This window comes from Camellia sinensis, unplaced genomic scaffold, assembly GCF_055761805.1.
Source record: "Camellia sinensis isolate YWXY unplaced genomic scaffold, ASM5576180v1 Unanchor1, whole genome shotgun sequence".
NCBI classification, from domain to species: Eukaryota; Viridiplantae; Streptophyta; class Magnoliopsida; order Ericales; family Theaceae; genus Camellia; species Camellia sinensis.
Window position 1 is genome coordinate 25,675,725 of NW_028128987.1, and position 20,553 is coordinate 25,696,277.

General features: G+C 36.3%; 1 protein-coding gene across 1 annotated transcript; it reads right to left on the reverse strand.

Moving 5' to 3' along the window:
- Nucleotides 1–7,173: 7,173 nt before the first annotated feature.
- LOC145814154 (uncharacterized) lies at nucleotides 7,174–8,493 on the reverse strand. Its single transcript, XM_082910675.1, has 2 exons — nucleotides 8,034–8,493; nucleotides 7,174–7,826 (listed from the first exon to the last, which is right to left on the reverse strand). The coding sequence occupies exons 1-2, from the start codon at nucleotides 8,491–8,493 to the stop codon at nucleotides 7,174–7,176; spliced, it is 1,113 nt and encodes a 370-aa protein (XP_082766801.1).
- Between the last annotated feature and the right edge of the window lie 12,060 nt (nucleotides 8,494–20,553).

Below are 20,553 nucleotides of genomic sequence, written 5' to 3' on the forward strand. Positions count from 1 at the left end.
GCTGGATATCTAATATAATTCAGCCCAATGTTACGAGTAAATCAGAGATATGTTAGAACTCTTATAATTGCTTTCCAATGTTGTACTCGTGGATTACTCGTATATTTACTTAATTTACTTACTGCATAAGCTATATCTAGGCGAGTGCAATTCATCAAGTACATTAAGCTTTCAATAATTTGGGCATACTCTAATTGAGAATTACTTTCCTGTATATTCTTAGAAAGAAACAAATTAACATCCACAGGTGTTCTAACAAGATAATCATCATCTTTGCTGAATTTGTCAAGTATTTTCTTAATGTAATGAGATTGTGACAAACCATAACCTTCTGATGTTTTGTTAATTTTCATACCAAGAATTACATCAGCAATCCCCATGTCCTTCATGTCAAAATGTTTATTCAACATTTTCTTGGTAGTTTTAATCATGTCATTATTATTACCTATGATGAGCATATCATCCACATAAAGACATACTATATCATAACCTTTGTCTGTGTTTTTAATATAAACACATTTGTCACACTCATTAATTTTAAATCCATTTGATATCATTGCCTTGTCAAATTTCTCATGCCATTGCTTTGGCGCCTATTTTAAACCATATAATGATTTAACTAATTTACACACTTTCTTTTGTTTTCCTAGAACATAAAATCCTTCTAGTTGTTCCATGTAAATTTCTTCATCTAACTCACCATTTAAGAAAGTGATTTTCACATCCATTTGATGAATTTCTAGATTGTACAATGATGCAATAGCAATTAGCATTCTAATGGATGTTATTCTAGTAACCGGTGAGTATGTGTCAAAGTAATCAAGACCTTCTTTTTGTCTAAAACGTTTGACCACAAGTCTTGCCTTGTATTTTTCAATTGATCGATCCACTTTTATTTTTGTTTTGAAAACCCACTTGTACCCAAGAGGTTTACAACCTGGTGGCAGATCCACCAATTCCCAAGTGTGATTTTACAGAATGGATTCAACTTCACTATTGACAGCTTCTTTCCATAAAGAAGCCTCAGGACTGGACATAGCCTCTTTAAAAGTTAAAGACTCATTTTCTAACAAAAAAAGTTAGAAAATCTGGACCAAAAGATTTTGAGGTTCTAGCACGTTTACTACGCCTAGGTTCCTCTTCCTCATTTTGATCTATCTCTTGCTCTTGATCTTGTTCTTGATCATTACTAGTAATAGCATCAAAAGATCTTTTCTTATTACTAGTCTCTTGTCCAATCTTGTTCGGAAACACATGTTCAAAGAAAAATGCATTTCGAGATTCAATAAAAGTATTTACATGCATTTCGGAAAGTTTTCATTTATGAATAAAAAACCGATATGCACTACTTTTCTCGGCATAACCAATGAAAATGGAATCAATGGTTTTAGGACCTATCTTAGTCTTTTTAGGACTAGGAATAGCCACTTTAGCCAAACACCCCTACACTTTTAAGTATTTGTAGGATGGTACTCTCCCATGCCACAATTCATAAGGTGTTTGATTCACTTTCTTTCGGGGTACTTTATTAAGTATATAATTAGCAGAAAATATTGCTTCCCCCCACAAGTTCTGAGGTAATCCAAAACTAATTAACATGGCATTCATCATTTCTTTTAAAGTCCTATTTTTCCTTTCAACAATTCCATTTTTCTAAGGTGAGTAAGGAGCGGTGGTTTGATGAATTATTCCATGTTTTTTACAAAACTCACCAAAAGGTGATTCATATATATATATATATATATATGTTTTGCTACAACGGAAATAAAACATAAAACAAAGAACTAAGCCCTCTCTCTACCTATAACGACCCCAAAATCCGTATTTGAAATTACTTTTATGTCCTCGTGGGTTAATGCATTTTAATTTAATGATATTTGTTCAAATTGAGGAATTATCTGTTGAGTCACGGCTTTAAAATTGAAATTACCGACCTTTACGGGTTCAGAAATCAAAATTGAGTACTTGGGTATGTTAATGTGAATTTTTAGAACTATTTGGGAAAATTAATTGGAAATCTAATTTGTCTGATTCGTTAATGCACGTTTGAGTGGTTAACTTGGTACTGCAAATTGAAGGCCTTAGAGGCTTCAGAAATCAGAACATAGGACATATTTATGATCAACACAATTTTTAGAGTCGTCTGGGAAGTTTAATTGAAATGTGATTTTGTGCGATTCGTAAGGGCATGTTTGGCCCTTCCTATTTGTGGAAAGCTTTTATTTATATATATATATATATGTCATATGGGTTGGTGAACTCAACCTTGGAGCCAAAAATATCTAAGGAAAGAAAAATCTAGAGAGAGAGCTAGAGAGAAGCAAGAGAAGAAGAGAAAACTTGAGAGTGAAGAAGAAAGATGGGAAATTGATGGAATTAAAGTAGAACTCAAGAGATTGGCCCTAGGTATGTGTAATTAACTTAACCTCTTGAGATTGATCTATTTGCTTAAATTCATTATCTAAGATGAGGAGTAAACACTTAATTGAGTTGAGATTGAGAAATATAAGTTTAAATGAGATCTCTTCATGGAATTGAACTATGATTCTATAGATTTGCTTGATTTAGGAGTCAATTTCCTTACATTTGCTTATTTTGAAGTTGATTATGAGATGAGGATCTACATAAGTTTGGAAGAGGAAGTTTTGGGAAGATCTACCTTAATCTTGTTTTTGTGCTTGGAAAATTGAGTAGTATTTTGGGGGTTATGATGTTTGATGGAAGCTAATAATGTAAAATTTATCATGTATTAAAGAGTTTTGGGCTTTGATTTACATAAATTTGAAGTTTAATTTTGGAAACGAGAAGTTCCAAAACAAAAAGCCATTTTCGAACTGAAAATTTCCCAGTGCCGCACGTGCGGCGGGTCTTCCCGCACGTGCAGTAGTCCATGCCCAAAACCAAGTTTGACTCTGCTAAAAAGGCACGTAGCCCCGCACGTGCGGGGACAGCTCTGTTCAGCCAACTTTGAATAAGCATATCTTTTGCATCCGGACTCCGTTTTGAGTGATTCTTGAGCCTAAAATCAAGCCCCGGAAGTCTAATTTCCAATGGTGTTGGACTAACTCTCAAATTATTAATAAACAAATAGTTATGCCCAAATTAGTGACGACTGTTCACTTTCTGTTTACCGGTTTGTACCGTTTCTTCGTCCGAACCATTTTCCTATCGATTCCTCATATTTTCTGAGGCATAGATTATAACCTATGGAGGAATAATGAGTTTAGAACCACCATAGCTATTGATTAAAAAATAAGACAGAGATTAGTTTTATTCTCATAATCTGCTATGTGCATTGTGTTTGTAGGTCAAGACAAGGACATCGTTCCACTGCTGTCAGAAACCTATCACTGTGAGTAATAGTAGTGTAACGATATGTTATACTTACTTCTAGTGCTTATGATTTAATATGATTGTTGAGAATGATATATACTATTGACAGTGTGCTCTGATTGAATTAACGGACATAATTGACCGATAGCACTGTTTTGGACCTAAGGTCATTCTGTCTCTGTTAATAAAAGTGGGTCTGAGGCCGTTATGATGTAAACTGATTATGATTCATGGCCAGAGGCCAAGAGAGGTAGTGTACATGTCGATGTTCTACCTACCCTACAATGTGTGGACAGCTGTCGTTATCTGGGCTTAAAGCCATTCTGTACCATATCTGGGCTTAAAGCCGTTATGTACCATATCTAGGCTTAAAGCGTTCTGTACCATATCTGGGCTTAAGGCCATTCTGTATTATCTGTGGGCCTAAGGCCATTTTGTATCCTATATGGACCCGAGGCCGTTATGATGTGAATTGTTCTGTCCCTATTAATGTAGTGACACATTTGCCTTCTGTTAATAGTTATTATTAATGTTCTGTTATTCGCAAGACAACTATGTCGACTTGTAATCAACCATGGGAAAATCTATGTGCACTATTGAGTAATGGTATTCTTATGAATTTGGGAATATTCTGTTTTGCTAATACTGGACCTGAGGCCGCTCTGTATAATCTGTTGGGCTTGAGGCCGCTTTGCGTAATATGTTGGGCCTAAGGCTGTGTTGTATTCTACATAGGCCCGAGGCCGGTCTGTATTACATATGGGCTTGAAGCCAGTCTATATTACATGTAAGCCTGAGACCGTATTGAAATATAGTTATGGATAAGACCTGTGTATAGTTTGGTATCTGTCTATTTATTTTATCCAAGGTTTTGCTTATTCAATTAACCTCCTTACATTGCTATTATTCACTGAGCCTTGCTCATTCCGTTTTATGTATATTTCTGCAGGTGAGCCATCGGAGATTGACACTAGAGTTGTACTAAGGTTCGCCTGTCTGCCAAGTCACCTGGGGTATGCCTCCGTGTGGAGGCCTTTATTTGTGTTGGGAGTCATATAAATTATTAAGTCATATATATGTGTGTGTGAGATCTATATAAATTCTGTGATTGTATATGTAACTCTGGGAATGTATTTAAATGCTTAAATCCAATTAAGCCTTCATGTATGCACAAGCTCAATGGATGTTGTCTTTTATTGATATTACTTCCGCTTAAGGCCCCATGTGTGGTTAAATATTATTCTAAAATTCTGTTTGAGGCCTATATACAGGCCGGCCATGGACCAAACTTTTAGGGGCGGGTTTGGGTCGTGACACTACCCATCTCCAGCATGTCAGCCACAAGCAGCTCGTGAATCTCAGCTAGGCGGTCGTTAATAACTAGAATGTCTTTGGATTGGGCAGTATCCAGTTTGGCTAGAGCATCCGCGCATAAGTTCCCTTCACGATAAACATGTTGGGCAGTGCATTGGCAGCCATTGAAGATGATCCTCGCATCTTCCACCAGTCCTCTGTAAGGATGTTTGTCACCAGGGCCTTCCTCTAGCAGCTTGACAACTTCCTGAGCATCTGTTTCCACAATCACCTTGTTGAAACCTTTTTGGAGGATGATGGTCAATCCTTTGTATACCCTCCACAGTTCAGTTTCAAGGCTGGTACAGTTGTCCATCCTCCCATAATATCCATAAATCCAAGCTCCCCTTTCATCACAAATAAGACCTCCAAAGCCATTCAATCCACTGCTCCATTTGCTGCCATCAGTGTTCAGTTTCAAGGTACCTACAAGGGGAGGATGCCAAGAAATTAAACGAAATAAAGGTTGAGGATTAATAATAGAAGAACTGAAAGCAGAATCAATTTTAGTGGAATAATCAAAAATAAATTTCAAGCTTTCAAACTGATTAAACTCTTTGTTTTCAATCACTTGCAAGTTCCTGTTTTTCCAAATTTTCCATAGGGTGACCAAGAAGATAGTGCTCCAGGAAGACTGGGTTCCAAATTTGTCATTAGATTTAGAATTAGATAGCAGCCAATGCATCCAGTTTGCTTCAGACATCTGCAAATACCAATGTGGGTTTCAGAGAGCAGTCCAAATTTCCTTGGCTTTGAAACAAGTTCGAAACAAATGGTTAAGATCTTTAGGTTCACTGCAAAAGGGGCAGCAAGAATTATCTAACAAATCTCTTTTCATTCTCATACTGTTAGTGTGGAGTTTCCCATGTAAGATAGTCCACAGAAAGCCTTTGAGCTTCTGTGGGACTTTCTTTTTCCACATCCAATGCCAATCCACCATTCTCCATCATAATTCGAAGTCACCTCATAAGCACTAGAGGTGGAGAATGAAGCATCAGGAGCCCCTTTCCAAACCAGTAGATCTAGGTTAGGATTATATTGGGAGCTTTCTCTTTAAACACATAGGCAGCCACAATGGGTTGGAACGTTTGATTAATTATGTGAACATCCCAATCAACATCCGCATCAATAACATCACTAACGTTAGATATGGCAGTAGCATCTTGTGTGAGAGACATTGAGTTCATGACCTCCTCAATGGGTCTCTCCCCACACCACCAATTTGTCCAAAGGTTAACATTAGTGCCATCACCAATGGACCATTCTACACCTTTTCTCAAGATGCCTCTAGAATTCAACATGCCTCTCCACACAGGAGATGCTCTACTAGCCCTCTTCCCATTCAGGAAGTGAAGGTTTTTCAGATACTTAGCTTTCAATACCTCTATCCACAGCCCACCCTCGCTGTGAATCAGTTTCTAGCCCAATTTTGACAGTAAGGCAAGGTTATGATCTCTAGCCTTTTTAATACCAAGGCCGCCATGCTTCTTCTGTTTACAAACCTTATTCCAATTGACAAGATGGATTTTCTTCTTCTCTAGGGTATCACCCCAAAGAAAATTTCTATTTAGCTTATCAATATCATTACACACTTTTATAGGTAATTCCAAAGTTTGCATAGTGTAAGTAGGCAGAGCAAAAGCAACATATTGTACAAGGGTAGCTCTACCAGCCAAGGATAGAACATTCCTTTTCCATCCAGCTAGCTTAGTTTGAAGATTTTCAAGAATGTAATTAAAGTGACTCTGGCTCTCACTTTCGTTGAATAGAGGTACACCCAGGTATTTACCCAGGACAGAAGTTAGGGGGATGCCACATCTAGCTCTAAGATCTCTGGCCTGCCTTAGATCAATGTTATGGGACACAAACATTTCGGACTTCTAAAGGCTAATCATGAGTCCAGATGTGAAACTGAACTCATTCATAACTTCAGTAATAATAGCATAATGTTTAATGTCCACAGCAGCAAACAACAGAAGGTCGTTAGCAAAGAATAAGTGAGTAAGACAAGGTCCTCCTCTAGCAAAAGAGATACCTTTCCACTTCTTTTCCTCCACCTTACGGCTTATCATGTTGGACAGCCGTTCTATGCAAAAAACAAAAAAGGTATGGGGATAAAGGATCACCCTGCCTTAGGCCTTTCAAGGGCCTAAACTCCTCAAGTGCTTCACCATTCCATAAAATAGAAGTTTGCACTGAGGTCACACAACACATAATTAACTCCACCCATTTCTCATTAAAATTAAATTCAATAAGAGTTTCTTTCAGAAAATGCCAAGAAATATTATCATAGGCCTTCTCTAGATCAATTTTCAAAATCATGTTACCTATCTTACCTTTGCGAAATCTCATCGAATGGATGGCTTCTTGAGCAATGATGATGTTATCACGGGTATTTCTACCAGGGACCAAACTACTTTGGTTGGGACGCACAAGTTTATCAAGAAGAGGTCAAATTCTATCCACCATAATTTTTGTAAGAATTTTCTAAACAACATTACACAGGCTAATTGGGCGAAATTGTTTGATCCTCTCAGGATTCTCCACCATAGGGATAAGAGCAATAAGGGTCCAATTAATTTCCTCAGGGATCGAATTGGTATTGAAACAATTTTTAATGAAGGAACAAATAGTAGGGCCAACAATATCCCAAAATTTATGAAAGAAAATAGCTTGAAACCCATCTCTCCTAAGAGCTTTGAAAGCTTTGATATTATTCATTGCTCTTTTCACCTCCATATCAGAAACAGCTTGGGACAATACAATATTATCATCACTAGATAAAGTGGAGGCAGTTTGATTGCACCAGTGGTTTGGAGAATTGGAAATAGGCTCACTAAACAAGTTTTTGAAATAAGTGACAACCAGATGTTTAAGGTCACCGGCTTGATCAACCCAGACCTTATCATCATTTTTGAGGACTTCAATTCGAAGTCTCCTTCTTTTAATCAAAGCGGAGAGATGAAAGAATTTAGTATTACAGTCCCCTTGGACAATCCAATTTTCACGGGATTTCTGACACCAAAGTAATTCCTCCGGGTAGAGAGTTTGATTATATTGGTCCACAAGCTCCTTCTCAAGCAGGTGAAGATTATGGGTATAGACACGGGATTGGGATTTTTGGATCCCTTCAATCCTCCCTAACAGCTATCTCTTACGTCGAAAAATATTACTAAAAATATCCTTATTCCAATCAGATAGCTTCACAACCATGCTTTAGAGTTTATCAATGAGAACAAGGCTAAAATGATTCCAGTTAAGCTCAACAACAGACCTAAAGCCCTCATGGGTTATCCAGGCTACTTCAAATTTAAAAGGTCTAGTATAAGGGTTCGGAGAAGTTTTACCTTGAGTGTAGACCATCATCGGAGAGTGATCGAAGTATGTTCTAGGGAGGTGGCGAATGAAACCATCCGGGAACCGAGTCCTCCATTCTGCATTGCATAGACCTCGATCTAGATGGACTAAAGTATTAACCCAACCTTGCCCATTATTTGACCAAGTGAAGTTAGGACTAGTGTAGCCAAGATCCATGAGGTTGCAGTTGTTGATTCGGTCAGAGAACTTCCTATTACGCCTTTGACTTTGTGTTAGATTCTGACTTTGGTTCATGGAGAACCCTTTTTTTTCAGCACTACTAGCATAATCATTGAAATCACCAGTAGCTAGCCAAGGCATATTCATATCTTGGGCTATATTATCCAAACGATCCCAAAGTTCATCACGGATTCTAGGATTTGGGCTAGCATAGATAGCCGAGAGCATCCATTCAGGATAGTTTTGCCTAAAGATTGTGGCTAAGATCATTTAAGAGTTGGCCTCCGAGATTCGAACATTAACATTGTTTGGGTTCCACAACATCCAGATACCTCCACTCTTACCTATGGGATCAACATGCACAGAAGTTGTGAGCCCAAGAGTATTGAAGAACATACCCATAGATTTGAGATCGACCTTAGTTTCCATGAGCACTAAGATATCAGGTTTATGAGTTTTAAGCAATTCCTTAATAGTCCTCTTAAACTTGTTGTTACTTGCACCATGACAGTTCCAGAATAGCATATCCATTGGAGACATTTGGGGAAGATTAGGGAGGGGCGACTGTTCTAGGAGGCCCATAGTCCCCCTAACTCTAGTGTGGTTGTCCTCCATAGAGAGTGTCGAGCTCACAGTCACCAAGTGCCGACTCTGGCTGGCTTTGAACTGCCACCACGGTTTGATCTTGAGTTTCACTTCTTCGATCCACCATTCGGTTGTGACGAGGTGAGAAGCTTCTTTCTCTAGTTCTAGGAACAACATCACTCAGAGTTGGGATATCTTCTGAAATGTTGGGTTTATCACCAGATTCTCCATATCCTCTGTCTCGGTTTGCATTTCTCCTTCTTTCAACCTTACTCTTATCTAGGGGCTTTTTACTGATTCTAGGACTTATGTTGAGCTCACCTTGTTCTCTACAAGGTAAAGTTTGGGAGACCTGAGGTAGCGTGTGAAGGTTGTTTCGCTCAGTGGCCTCAGCTACAGTAGTCATAGCCTCTGTACGTGTCACAATACCATGGTCTATTCTTTTGCCTCTTGTGATCTCTTTTCTGAGCAAATTTGTGGCTGAATCAGTCATGGGTTGAGGACCCATATTTCTATCGTTTGGAATTTGGGCTTTTTGTTTATACTTGAAACCTGTTCCATTATGTTTGGAGTCCATTTGTTTGTGTCTCTGCCCCCCTTGGGCTTGTTGCTCCCCTTCAACAAATTGACCTTCTTGGAGAGGGAGGCCTCTTATTATTTTGGTTTCTTCTAGTGGGTGCCTTTGTCCATGGCCCAAATTGTGGGCCCATCTTAGCTTTAGAAAACTTAGGGCTACTTGGGTTTTGGGATGTGCTCGGCCCATGTGGTTCCTGGCTTGCTACACTGGGTATCTGGTTTTCTTCTCCGGTGTGTAGCCGTTCAGAGCAGTTGTCCTTCCGATGACTAATCCTGCCACAAAAGAAGCAGAATGTGTGTAAGTGTTCATATTCAATAACATAATTGTGCGTGCCTATTACAAAGTATGAGATTAGTGGTTTTCTCAAGTCCATTTCCACACATACTCTCGCATATTTCCCCCTAGCTACCATGGCCGTGTTAATGTCCACCTTCAGTGGTTTGCCCAGAATCTTTGCAATATGGAATAAAACTTTTTCATTGTAGTATTCAACTGGAAGGTTGGGAAACCTAACCCAGATAGCCGTTGTATTTTCTTCTGCAACATCTGATTTAAAATCATGTTGCCACTTGCGAACTGTGACATAGTGATCCATCACCACCCACGGCTCGCATGTATATACCCTAGTGTAGTCCTCCATCATATCAAATTTCACACTGAAAAAACCTTTTCCAATATCGAGAGTTTCAAAATCTTCTTGTAAACCCCAAACTTTCCTTATCTTGGTTACAAATTGTAACTAATATTCTTCCCTAGTAACCTTACAATGAGGCACTTTTTCCGTGGTTCCCGAATTTTCTTGAGGAGACCAGGTGGGATTTTAACTTTGGGGATGAGATCATTTTGCCCTAACTCTGGATCATCCACACCAAGATCTTCAAGCATATCCTCTTCATCATCAGATGATATCTCAGCAACATCACAATCAAAAAAAATTTCATTGTTGTTCTCATTAAATCTTGACTGAAGGAGTGCTTGTTTAAACGATCTAGCAATCATCTCATCTTCATTTCTTCCTTTTCCTTCGTTCACTTCCGTTATCTCTATATCCAGGTGCGATTGCATTGTGACTTCTGTCAGATCGGGAATGGATGGGCCTGATTGTAAGATCTGTAGTGTCAATGACTGTTCCCCCATGGGCACATCTATTTGATCCGTTTGGTCGCCTTTAATTTTGTTCATGCTCCTAGCAAGATGATCATCTTCTTCAGGCGAACGACCATGGGAGGAAGCTTCAGCAGCAACGGTCATATTAAGTTCTCGTGACACCATATTTACTCTCTCTTTCTTTAGTCTCCAAAGGTGATTCATATGCACCACCTCTATCACTTCTAAGTTTCTTAATTTTCTTACCAAGTTGATTTTCAACTTCATTCTTATATTAAATGAAAGTTTCCAAAGTTTTATCCTTGGTTCGAATTAAATAAACATAACTATATCTAGTATAGTCATCTATAAAAGTGATAAAATACTTTTTCCCACCTCTAGTTTGAATTGATTTAAAATCACAAATGTCACTGTGAATTAATTCAAGTGGTTCCGTACTTCTTTTAATTAAATGAAAATGAGTTTTGGATAATTTTGTCTTAATGCAAACTTCACATTTATGATTTGAATCAATGTCAAATTTAAGTAAACATTCCATATTAATTAATCTACGCAAAGATCCATAATTAACATGTCCAAGTCTACCTTGCCATAAATTTGAAGACTCAAGCAAGTAAGAAGAAGATATATTTTTATTAATAATAGATGGTACAACAGTCATTACATTAATTTTGAAAAGGCCATCAGACATGTAACCTTTTCCTACATACATCTTGTTTTTGGTAAGTACAAATTTGTCACTTTCAAAAACTAGCCTAAACCCATTTTTACTTAACAAAGATCCAGATACAAGATTCTTGCTAATGTCCCGTACATGCAGCATATTGTTGAGAGTGAGTTGCTTTCCAGATGTCATCTTCAGAATAATCTTTCCTTGTCCTTTAACTTTGGAAGTTGAGGAGTTGCCCATAAAAAGTTATTCACCATTGTCCACTGTAGAATAAGATGTGAACATATTTTTGTCGGCACAGATGTGGCGAGTAGCACCAGTGATCACCCACCATTCTTTAGAATTTCCTACAAGGTTTGCCTCGGAAACAACTGCAGAAAGATTTATGACATCTCTATTGGAAAATTTGTCCATATAGGCTTGAGCAGGCTTCTTGCTTGATCTTTCTTTGCCTTTGCGTTTGCAACGGCAATCTTTGGCCCGATGTTCCTCTTTGTCACGAATGTAACACTTGCCATTAAACTTGTACTTTTGACTTTCCCCTCCTTTAGATTGCATTTTCTTCCGCCATTTTTTAAAACCAGTTCCTAAGAACTTCTCTGATTTTTCACCATGGTTGACTAGTACAGTCACAACATAAGGAGGGGTTGACGCAATTGCAACAACCATACCAGTACTGGTTTGAGCATAACTTTGACCAGTTTTAGCAGCCATGAATTCTAAATTATAAAACAAAATTAGAATTAGAATTTTATACCACACAAAAAAATTAAACCAAAACCACATAATTAAATTCTGTAAAATAAAATAAATAAGAATTGTAACTTTTATTTTCACTTAATTTGAAAACAAAATAAAATTTTATTTAACCAAATTAATTCCACACAGAAAAATAAATTCGGTAAAATAAAAGAAACAAGAATTGTAACTTTTATTTTCAATTAATTTAAAAATAAAATAAAATTTTATTTAACCAAATTAATTACACACATAAAATTAAATTTCTGTAACACTTCAATAATTAAAATACTGAAACAGAATTTTAATTAATGAACACTCAGAAATAATTTCTGAAAACCAAAATTATTTTCTGACAAAATTCCACAAATAAATATTCTGAATTGTTAATGACACCAGTATATTACTACTAGTTGTCAAAGAAAATAGACAGTATAGTACTACTATCTATCAAATAGTATATTACTACTATTTGTTTCCAACCAGAATATTATTTTGTAAAACCACAGAAAATAATTTCTGTAAGAAGAATAAAGAGAAAAGGAAACAAACGAAAAATTCTGTAAACAGAATAATTCGAATATGTCTTAAGATTGTTGAAATAATCTTCTGTGTAAAAAAAAAAATGAAACAAATCAAACAAAGAAAATAAATAACTTACTGAATTTATTTTACTGAACCAAATGAATAATTAAAAGATCAAGTCGAGTGTGTGACACTCTGTCCTTGAGACAGAGTCGCCCCGCTACGGTGCTTATGGATAAATGGCGTCTATCTCGCAAGATACAATGATTTTCACAAGTTGTAGTAGCACTCTAAATAATTTGTACGGCGAACAAAAACCTGTGTTCTATACTCTCTTTAATTTTCCTAAATACTAATATGAAGAATATATGCAACAGAGCAGAAAATTGGACAGCAAAAAAGTAATTTTGAGACTATTTTTCGAACCCCAAAACTGCTAGAAAATGCTGGAATTTATAGGCCAAAAGATCGGTCTGAACAGGTGCTGTATTTGAATTGAACAGGTATGAAAAACCCTGAACAGATACAGTTTGAATCCTTGGACAGATCTGCAACTGCTACAATTATAAAACTGTCTAGATTTTGAATTTGTCTAGACAGTTATGAATCTGTCCGGATTTAAACAGATTGAAAAACTATTTGGACTGAAAAATCTATTGAGGAATTTTTGAACTTGTTGTACCTTAGATAAAATCTGTTTGGGAACACAGAATCTGTCCGGTGCAAAAACAGTTTGAAAACCTATTTGGACAGATTAATCTGTTATGGAATTGATCTTGCAAACGGCACAATTATTGGACACAAAATTTGAATTCAAATTTGAATTAAATTCAAGGGTAAATTACACTGACACCCCCTGAGGTTTATGTTTATTACAGTGCCCTCCTCACCTTTTGGAAATTACATCTCTCCCCTGAGCTTTAAAGTTTCATTACAGATTCCCCTTTCAGCAATTTAATTTTTTTAAATACCAGTTTTGCGCTCATTAGGTAAATTACACTGACACCCCTCACATTTTAGAAATTACAATTCCCTCCCTAAGGTTTAAAGTAGCATTACCAATTGCCCCCTCTGTTATTATTAGTTGGAAAAAAATTATTTGAAAAAAAAAAAAATTTCATTTCTGTTTAAAATGTAAATTTTAGAAATTTTTTTTTGTTAGTAAAGTTTTTAAATTTCTGTTTAAAAAGCAACTTAAACTAATTTTTTGAATTTACATTTTTTTCTCAAATTTACAAACTAAAACAATCATTTATAAACCAAAAAAATTATCAAACAAGTTTTTATGACAGTTTTTTGAATTTTTGTAAATATAAATTGAAAACTGAAAACAAAACGGTTACCAAACAGGCTTGATAGTAAAAATGTCGTAAAATTAACAAATAATTAGATAAGTTTCCAACGTAAGAAATGACTTATCAAAATATTCTTAGGCTATGTATGGTTTGATTTTTAGAATTTTTTTTTAAAAATTAAAAATTTTGGTAACCATTTCGTTTTCAGTTTTCAATTTATATTTACAAAAATTTTAAAAACTATCATAAAAACTTGCTTGATAATTTTTTTTGGTTTATAAATGGTTGTCTCAGTTTGTAAATTTGAGAAAAAAATGTAAATTCAAAAAATGAGCTTACGTTGATTTTTAAACAGAAATTTTAAAACTTTACCAACAAAAAAAATTTTCAATTAATTTTTTTTTTCAAATATTTTTTTCCAATTAATTTTTTTTTCAATGAATTTTTTTCCGACTAATACTAATCGAGGGGACAATTGGTAATGCTACTTTAAACCTTAGGGAGGGGATTGCAATTTCTAAAATGTGAGAGGTGTCAATGTAATTTAACCAATGAAGGAAAAATTAGTATTTAAAAAAATTAAATTGTTGAAAGGGGGAATCTTTAATGAAACTTTAAACCTCAAGGGGGGAGATGTAATTTCTAAAAGGTGAGGGGAAATTGTAATAAACATAAACCTCAGGGGGTGTCAGTGTAATTTACCCTAAATTCAATTTGAAATTCAAATAATTTCCTGTAAGAATTTGGAAAAATTCAAATAAATTTTGTCTAAAAAATTAATGTTAGAACCAACCCAACCCACAACCGACACCTGCACCCAGCCCGACTCGGCTCGGTTCAGCTCTGCTGGATGGCGGCGCCGGCGGCTCGTGTATGGTGGTTTGGGCTAAGGTTCACTTTGTCCATAACTCCTCCCTTCTACAAACTTGGGGTGCCCCTTGGGGCCCAACCCAAGTGTTGCCACCTAGAACTTATATACATACATAAGTTCTCTTCAAGTTTTAATGTGAGACTAGCTTTACAAGGAAACCCACATTTAATTCTTTAAATGTCCAATTCCACGAACCCGAAAACGACGCCAATTTGCCATTCACTCATAAATGGTTTTGACGAACCGTCTTCACTGTGTGACTTGCTATGCGGCAAGGAACACGTCACCTCTTCGGACCCACCCCAAAAGACGTTTGGGGCCCACTCAATTTTGGGCTCATTTTTTGCCCCAAATAAGCCTTATAAAAACCAATTTTCCAACAAATCCTTGGTGTAACCCTGCAGAAATTGGAAATTCAGTTGTCTCTCCAGCAGGCGATCCAATAGTTGTCACCACACCTTCATACATATCCTTAATCACATCAATATAACATTGTGTCACCCATTTCTTCTCTAACACCCACTAAATTATATCTCAAGACACTTTATCATATGCTTTCTCAACATCGATAAAAATCATATAAATGTCTCTTTTCTTTTCTCTATACTTTTCTATTACTATCCTCAAAAGATAGATCGCTTCCATTATTGACCTATCAGGTATAAACCCAAATTGATTCTCTAACACCTCTGTTATATTTTTCAATCGACGTTTCATCACTCTCTCCCACACTTGCATTGTGTGACATATTAACTTGATTCCTCTATAGTTGTTACAATTATGGACATCTTATTTATTCTTATATATTGGTACTAAAATACTCTTCCTCCACTCCTCTGGCATTTTCCTAGTCAACAAAATCTTGCTAAATAACCTAGTAAACCAAATAACTCCCTTCTTACCCAAACATTTCCATGCTTCAATAGGTATATCATTGGGTTCTAAAGCTTTATTCAATTTCATCTTCTTAAGTGCAAACTCCACTTCAAAGTCCCTAATCCTACAATAGAACCTATAGTCCTGGTTTTCTTTATTACTGCCTACTTCCTCCCCTATTGACCTACCTTCATGTTCTTCATTTAACCACTTCTCAAAATAGTTCTTCCACCTCTCCTTAATATCTTCATCCTTCACCAACACCTTAGAGTCCTCACCCTTGATGCACTTAACCTGATTAAAATCTCTTATTTTCCTCTCTCTTATCTTAACAAGTTTGTATATCCTCTTATATCCCTCTTTACTATCTAGTCTAGTGTATAGGTCATTATAGTCTTTCAACTTAGCCTCCCTCACTACTTTTTTAGCCTCCTTATTGGCCAATTTGTAGTGCTTAAGGTTTTTTTCAATTCTATCATTATGCCATTTCTTTTTTTTTTTTTTTCTTCTTTATTAACGCTTAGACCTCCTCCTTCCACCACCAAGTTTCCCTAAAGTTGGGTCCATTTCCTTTTGACTCTCTAAGAACTGCCCTTGAGATTCTCCTCATACACTTGGCCATCGAGTTCCACATAGTGTTAGCATCATCTTACAAGTTCTAAGTACCTTCTTTATCCATTCTATTCTTAAATGTGTCTAGTTTATCCCCTTTTAGGTCTCACCATCTAGTCCCGCGATGCCCACTATCTTTCCGAGTTTGGTATTGCCCTTTAAAGCATAAATCTAGTACCAAAATCCTATGTTGAGACGTCAAGCTCTCTCTAGGAATCACCTTACAGTCGCTGCATTTTAGACGGTCCCATTTTCTTACTAGAAAGCAATCCATTTGACTCCTAATTGACCCACTCTTGAAGGTTATCAAATGCTCCTCTCTCTTCTTATATATAGTATTGGCCACCACTAGGTCAGAAGTCAACGCAAAATCTAAAATACTCTCTCTAGCCTCATTTCTATCACCAAAACCATACCCACCATGCACCCCCTCATACCCTGGTTTATCTACTCCTACATGGCCATTGAAATCATCACCTATAACTAAGTGCTCTCCTACGAGTATCTCATGTAATACCTCATCCATTTGGTCCCAAAAAACTTTCTTAGTCTGATTATCTAATCTTACTTAGGTGGCATATGCACTAATAATGTTCACTATATTCTCTCAAGTAACTAGTTTAACTAACATAATCCTATCACCTTTCCTAATGACCGCAACTCCATTTTCTACAAGACTCTTGGCAACTATTATTCCTACCCCATTCCTATGTCTATCCTTGCCACTATAATATAGCTTAAAATTGTATTCTCTATTTCTCAAGATTTCTCACTCGTCCACTTAGTTTCTTGTACGCAAGCTATACTAACTCTCTTCCTAATCATGACATTTACCAATTCCATAGTCTTTTCAGTTAAAGTTCCTATATTCCAAGTGGCTATCCTAAACCTATAATCTTAGACTAGCTTCTTTATTCGAGTTCGTCCAGAAAAATGCGAAAACCTTTACCCATTTTTCACTGCACCCAGGCGTCGATGCGGCGCCCTTTGCTCATTTTTCAAAACACCCGGAGGCAGGTGCAACACGTCACTTAAGGGGAATAACCCACCATTTAATCGATTCAAAGTATTAGGCTTCATGTCATAAAGGATTCAAGTGGCTTTTTTATATGTTGGGTGTTGGCTACCTAACACATAACCCTCCTCCTTTACTTAGGCTTGGGACCGGTGGAGTTGTTAAGCAACCCCGGCGAAGTTCCTATATAATGTTTATATAAAATAATAAATAAATAAATAACATTTTTGTGTAATATTTTTTTGTAAATCCTCTCTCTCCCTCTCTCTCACCCACTCATCGTGCTGTTCTCACTTTCTGTTTCTCTCTCTCTTTTGCTCTTTGTTTTTTTTTCTCTCTCTCTCTCTCTTTCCACAACACCACCTTCATCACCACCATCATCTACCACACACCATCAACCACCAACTTCATCACCACCATCATCCACCAACTCCATTACCATCATCATCCATCTAAATATATCTCCGATCTACACAAATCCGTCTCTAATCTACACAAATTTGTCCCCGATCTACACAAAATCCATCCCCAATCTTCGCCTCCTTTTCTGATCCTTACCATCATCCCAGATCCTCACCATCGTCACAGATTTTCATCATCATCATCGATCTTTACATCCACCAGCATCATTTCCGTATCCAAATGTTAAAATTATTTATGCATTGTGTTATATTTCTTGTATGGTTGTATGTGTTACAAACTCTTTTGTATTTAATAATAATTTGTTTTACTTGGTATGAAGTAATTGGTTTCACCTGTATTTACTCTATTTATGCCAATGCACTCATTGTAGTTGTATTTCACCGGATCTTAATGGCCCTTGGTGTTATCAATTGGTAATCTATTGTGTTATTTTTGTGTAATTTTTAGTGCATTAATTCAGGGGGAGACTCTTATTATGTGATATTTTGAGAACAAAACAGTCATGTTAAGGAGAATTTGTATATTCTATGCATAATTTTAGAGGGAGTTTCCATATTCTAATTATATGCATAAATAAATAAATAAATGCTTGTATTTTTATTACAGAAGGAGAACATATTTCTAGATTACATGAGAGTTCTAAGAAGGCTTTACAGATTTTTTGCGTTTAACCTCTCTCGATAGTTTTTCATGAGGCTCTCTAATTTGAAGCTCTCTATTCTCGACTTCTGTGAGTCTTGACATTATGACGGTTGCATAATATTGCACCACATTCTCCAACTGAGAATTTTTACTACCTAGATTTTTCTTTGCCTGACGAGTTTGGGCAAGTTGTTGTTTTAAATAGATCACCTCTTCTTTTAATCGCTGATTCTCTTGGATTCTTGCATGTAGTCGTTGAGCCATATTAGAAACCGCAGTCATCATCTATGTATTAAGAGCTATAGTGTTATTAATAGCCTCAGTATCATAATGATTACCAAAGACACTAGGACTCTTAGGTACTGGAACAACATGCAGATAGGTAACCTTTCATTTTCCTGAATCTCAAGCATTCATTCAAGTCAGAACCATTAATGGCCAAGGTAAGGAATGAAATGATTACACAGATTGTAATCAATTCTTTTTGCTAAGAACACTTGAAGGTTTCGTGTCTCTGCGCATCATCTATGTCACTTTTTATGCACACCACTGATCTAATAATCGATACATATTTGCTCGAATCTCTTATTTGTCAACATTTTAGGCGCTATTGCATGATTTTTTCCCTAGCAAATCTCGACATTGAGCACTGGGGAGAAAAACAAATTTAATACATTTTCTTTTGTCAAATCCAATTATTTGCTCAATTTTTTTTCCCTCTCTATAAAAAATTTGTATATCAATTTTTTATTTTGATGATGTCAAAGGGGGAGAAAAATATGAATTGGAATTGTGCATGTGTTTTAATTATCAAATATTTTATGTTGCAACAAACTCAAAAGATATTGACATTGATTTTAATTTTTTGTCAAATCTATACATTTATTGTCATCATCAAAAAGGGAGAGACTATTAATCATGTGGTTTAATTTTGATGATATTTAAAATATTATTTGATAAATTGTGATTTTTTAATATACATATGTTATAACAATTTGACACAAAATATAAAAATATAGTATATATTTTTTATACATGTTGTACCAAATTCAAATTTGTTTTGCATTATAAACCAATCAGAGCTTAACACGTGGTTCGTAAAGGGTAATTAAGGGAGTTAATGCAAGTCTCCAATCAGCAACGGACACGTGACAGTTTATATTGGTAATGAAGGATCTGTGCAGCACTATAGAAGTTAGAAGGCACAAGATGATGTAGCTCAAAGGTTATTCATAATTCAAATTCAAATTCAAATTCAGGAGGGAAGTTTAACTGAAAGAATAGCGTAGTGGAAGCTAATTGTGCGAGGCTATGCCCAAAGATTGTGGAAGTGCAGTTCGATGGTTAGAAGTCCACTTCGACGGTTACCATTAGAAAGTATAAATAAAAGAGAAGGCCAACAGAAGAGGGACCCAGACTCAGATCCAGAAACCAGTTTATTTACTTTATATTTCTTTCCAATTTTTACATTTCTAGTTCTTTAGATTTCTAGCTCTTCAATTCCTGTAATGCACTTCATTTCCTAGGAGTAGTTTCAAGTAGTTTATGGCTGTAAACCTCTTCGGGGCTGGGTCATTGTAGCTTCATTGTAAGTTCCTATTTACTCAATGAAATTCAGTTTCTGAACTATTTTTTTTGTACTTGTTATTATTTATAAATTTCTCCTAAACAAGCCACCAGTAAAAATCCTCTTCATTGAGGCTAAAAGAACTTTAACACAGTTGTCTACTAATTGGTTGGCAATTAAAATTCTGTAAGGACTTATTAATCCTTACTGGCACGCTTAAATTACGTAATTAACCTTCAAAAGCCAAAAAGTCAACATATATTTTTGGCACGCCTAGTGGGACACTTTAAAATGGCTAGACGTAAGAGACAAGGAGAAAATGAACGCCTAGAAGAAGGTGTGGAAGGAGAGGTAGAAGTACCTAATCTAGAGGATAATGTAATATCACATCCTATGGAAGCACCAATCTCATCAAATCCTATGGTCGAACAGACTAGCACTGCAAATTATGCAACACATGTCCAAAACGTTGGACAGGGCCATGGAACTTGACCATCCACTGCTCCTTCTACCCAACCAATGAATCCATGGGGAGGTTTGGTAGATGCTATGGGACAGCAATTAATGTATACAATGGAAAGATGGGCAACATCCTTTATGGATCGAATGACCTCTCATCAACCAACTGTCATAAGGCAGGATGAAGAAAACATAAATGTTCATCAGCAAAGATTGGCTCGAGATAAACAGCTTATGCAAAATAATGCACAAAATAATGGTCAAAATCATGAGAGGTCATCACCTGTGCTTTAGTCATGGTATGAAGCTCTTTCGAGACCACTGGTAAATCAAAATGTACCATGTGGGAGCCGAATAATGGCAAAATC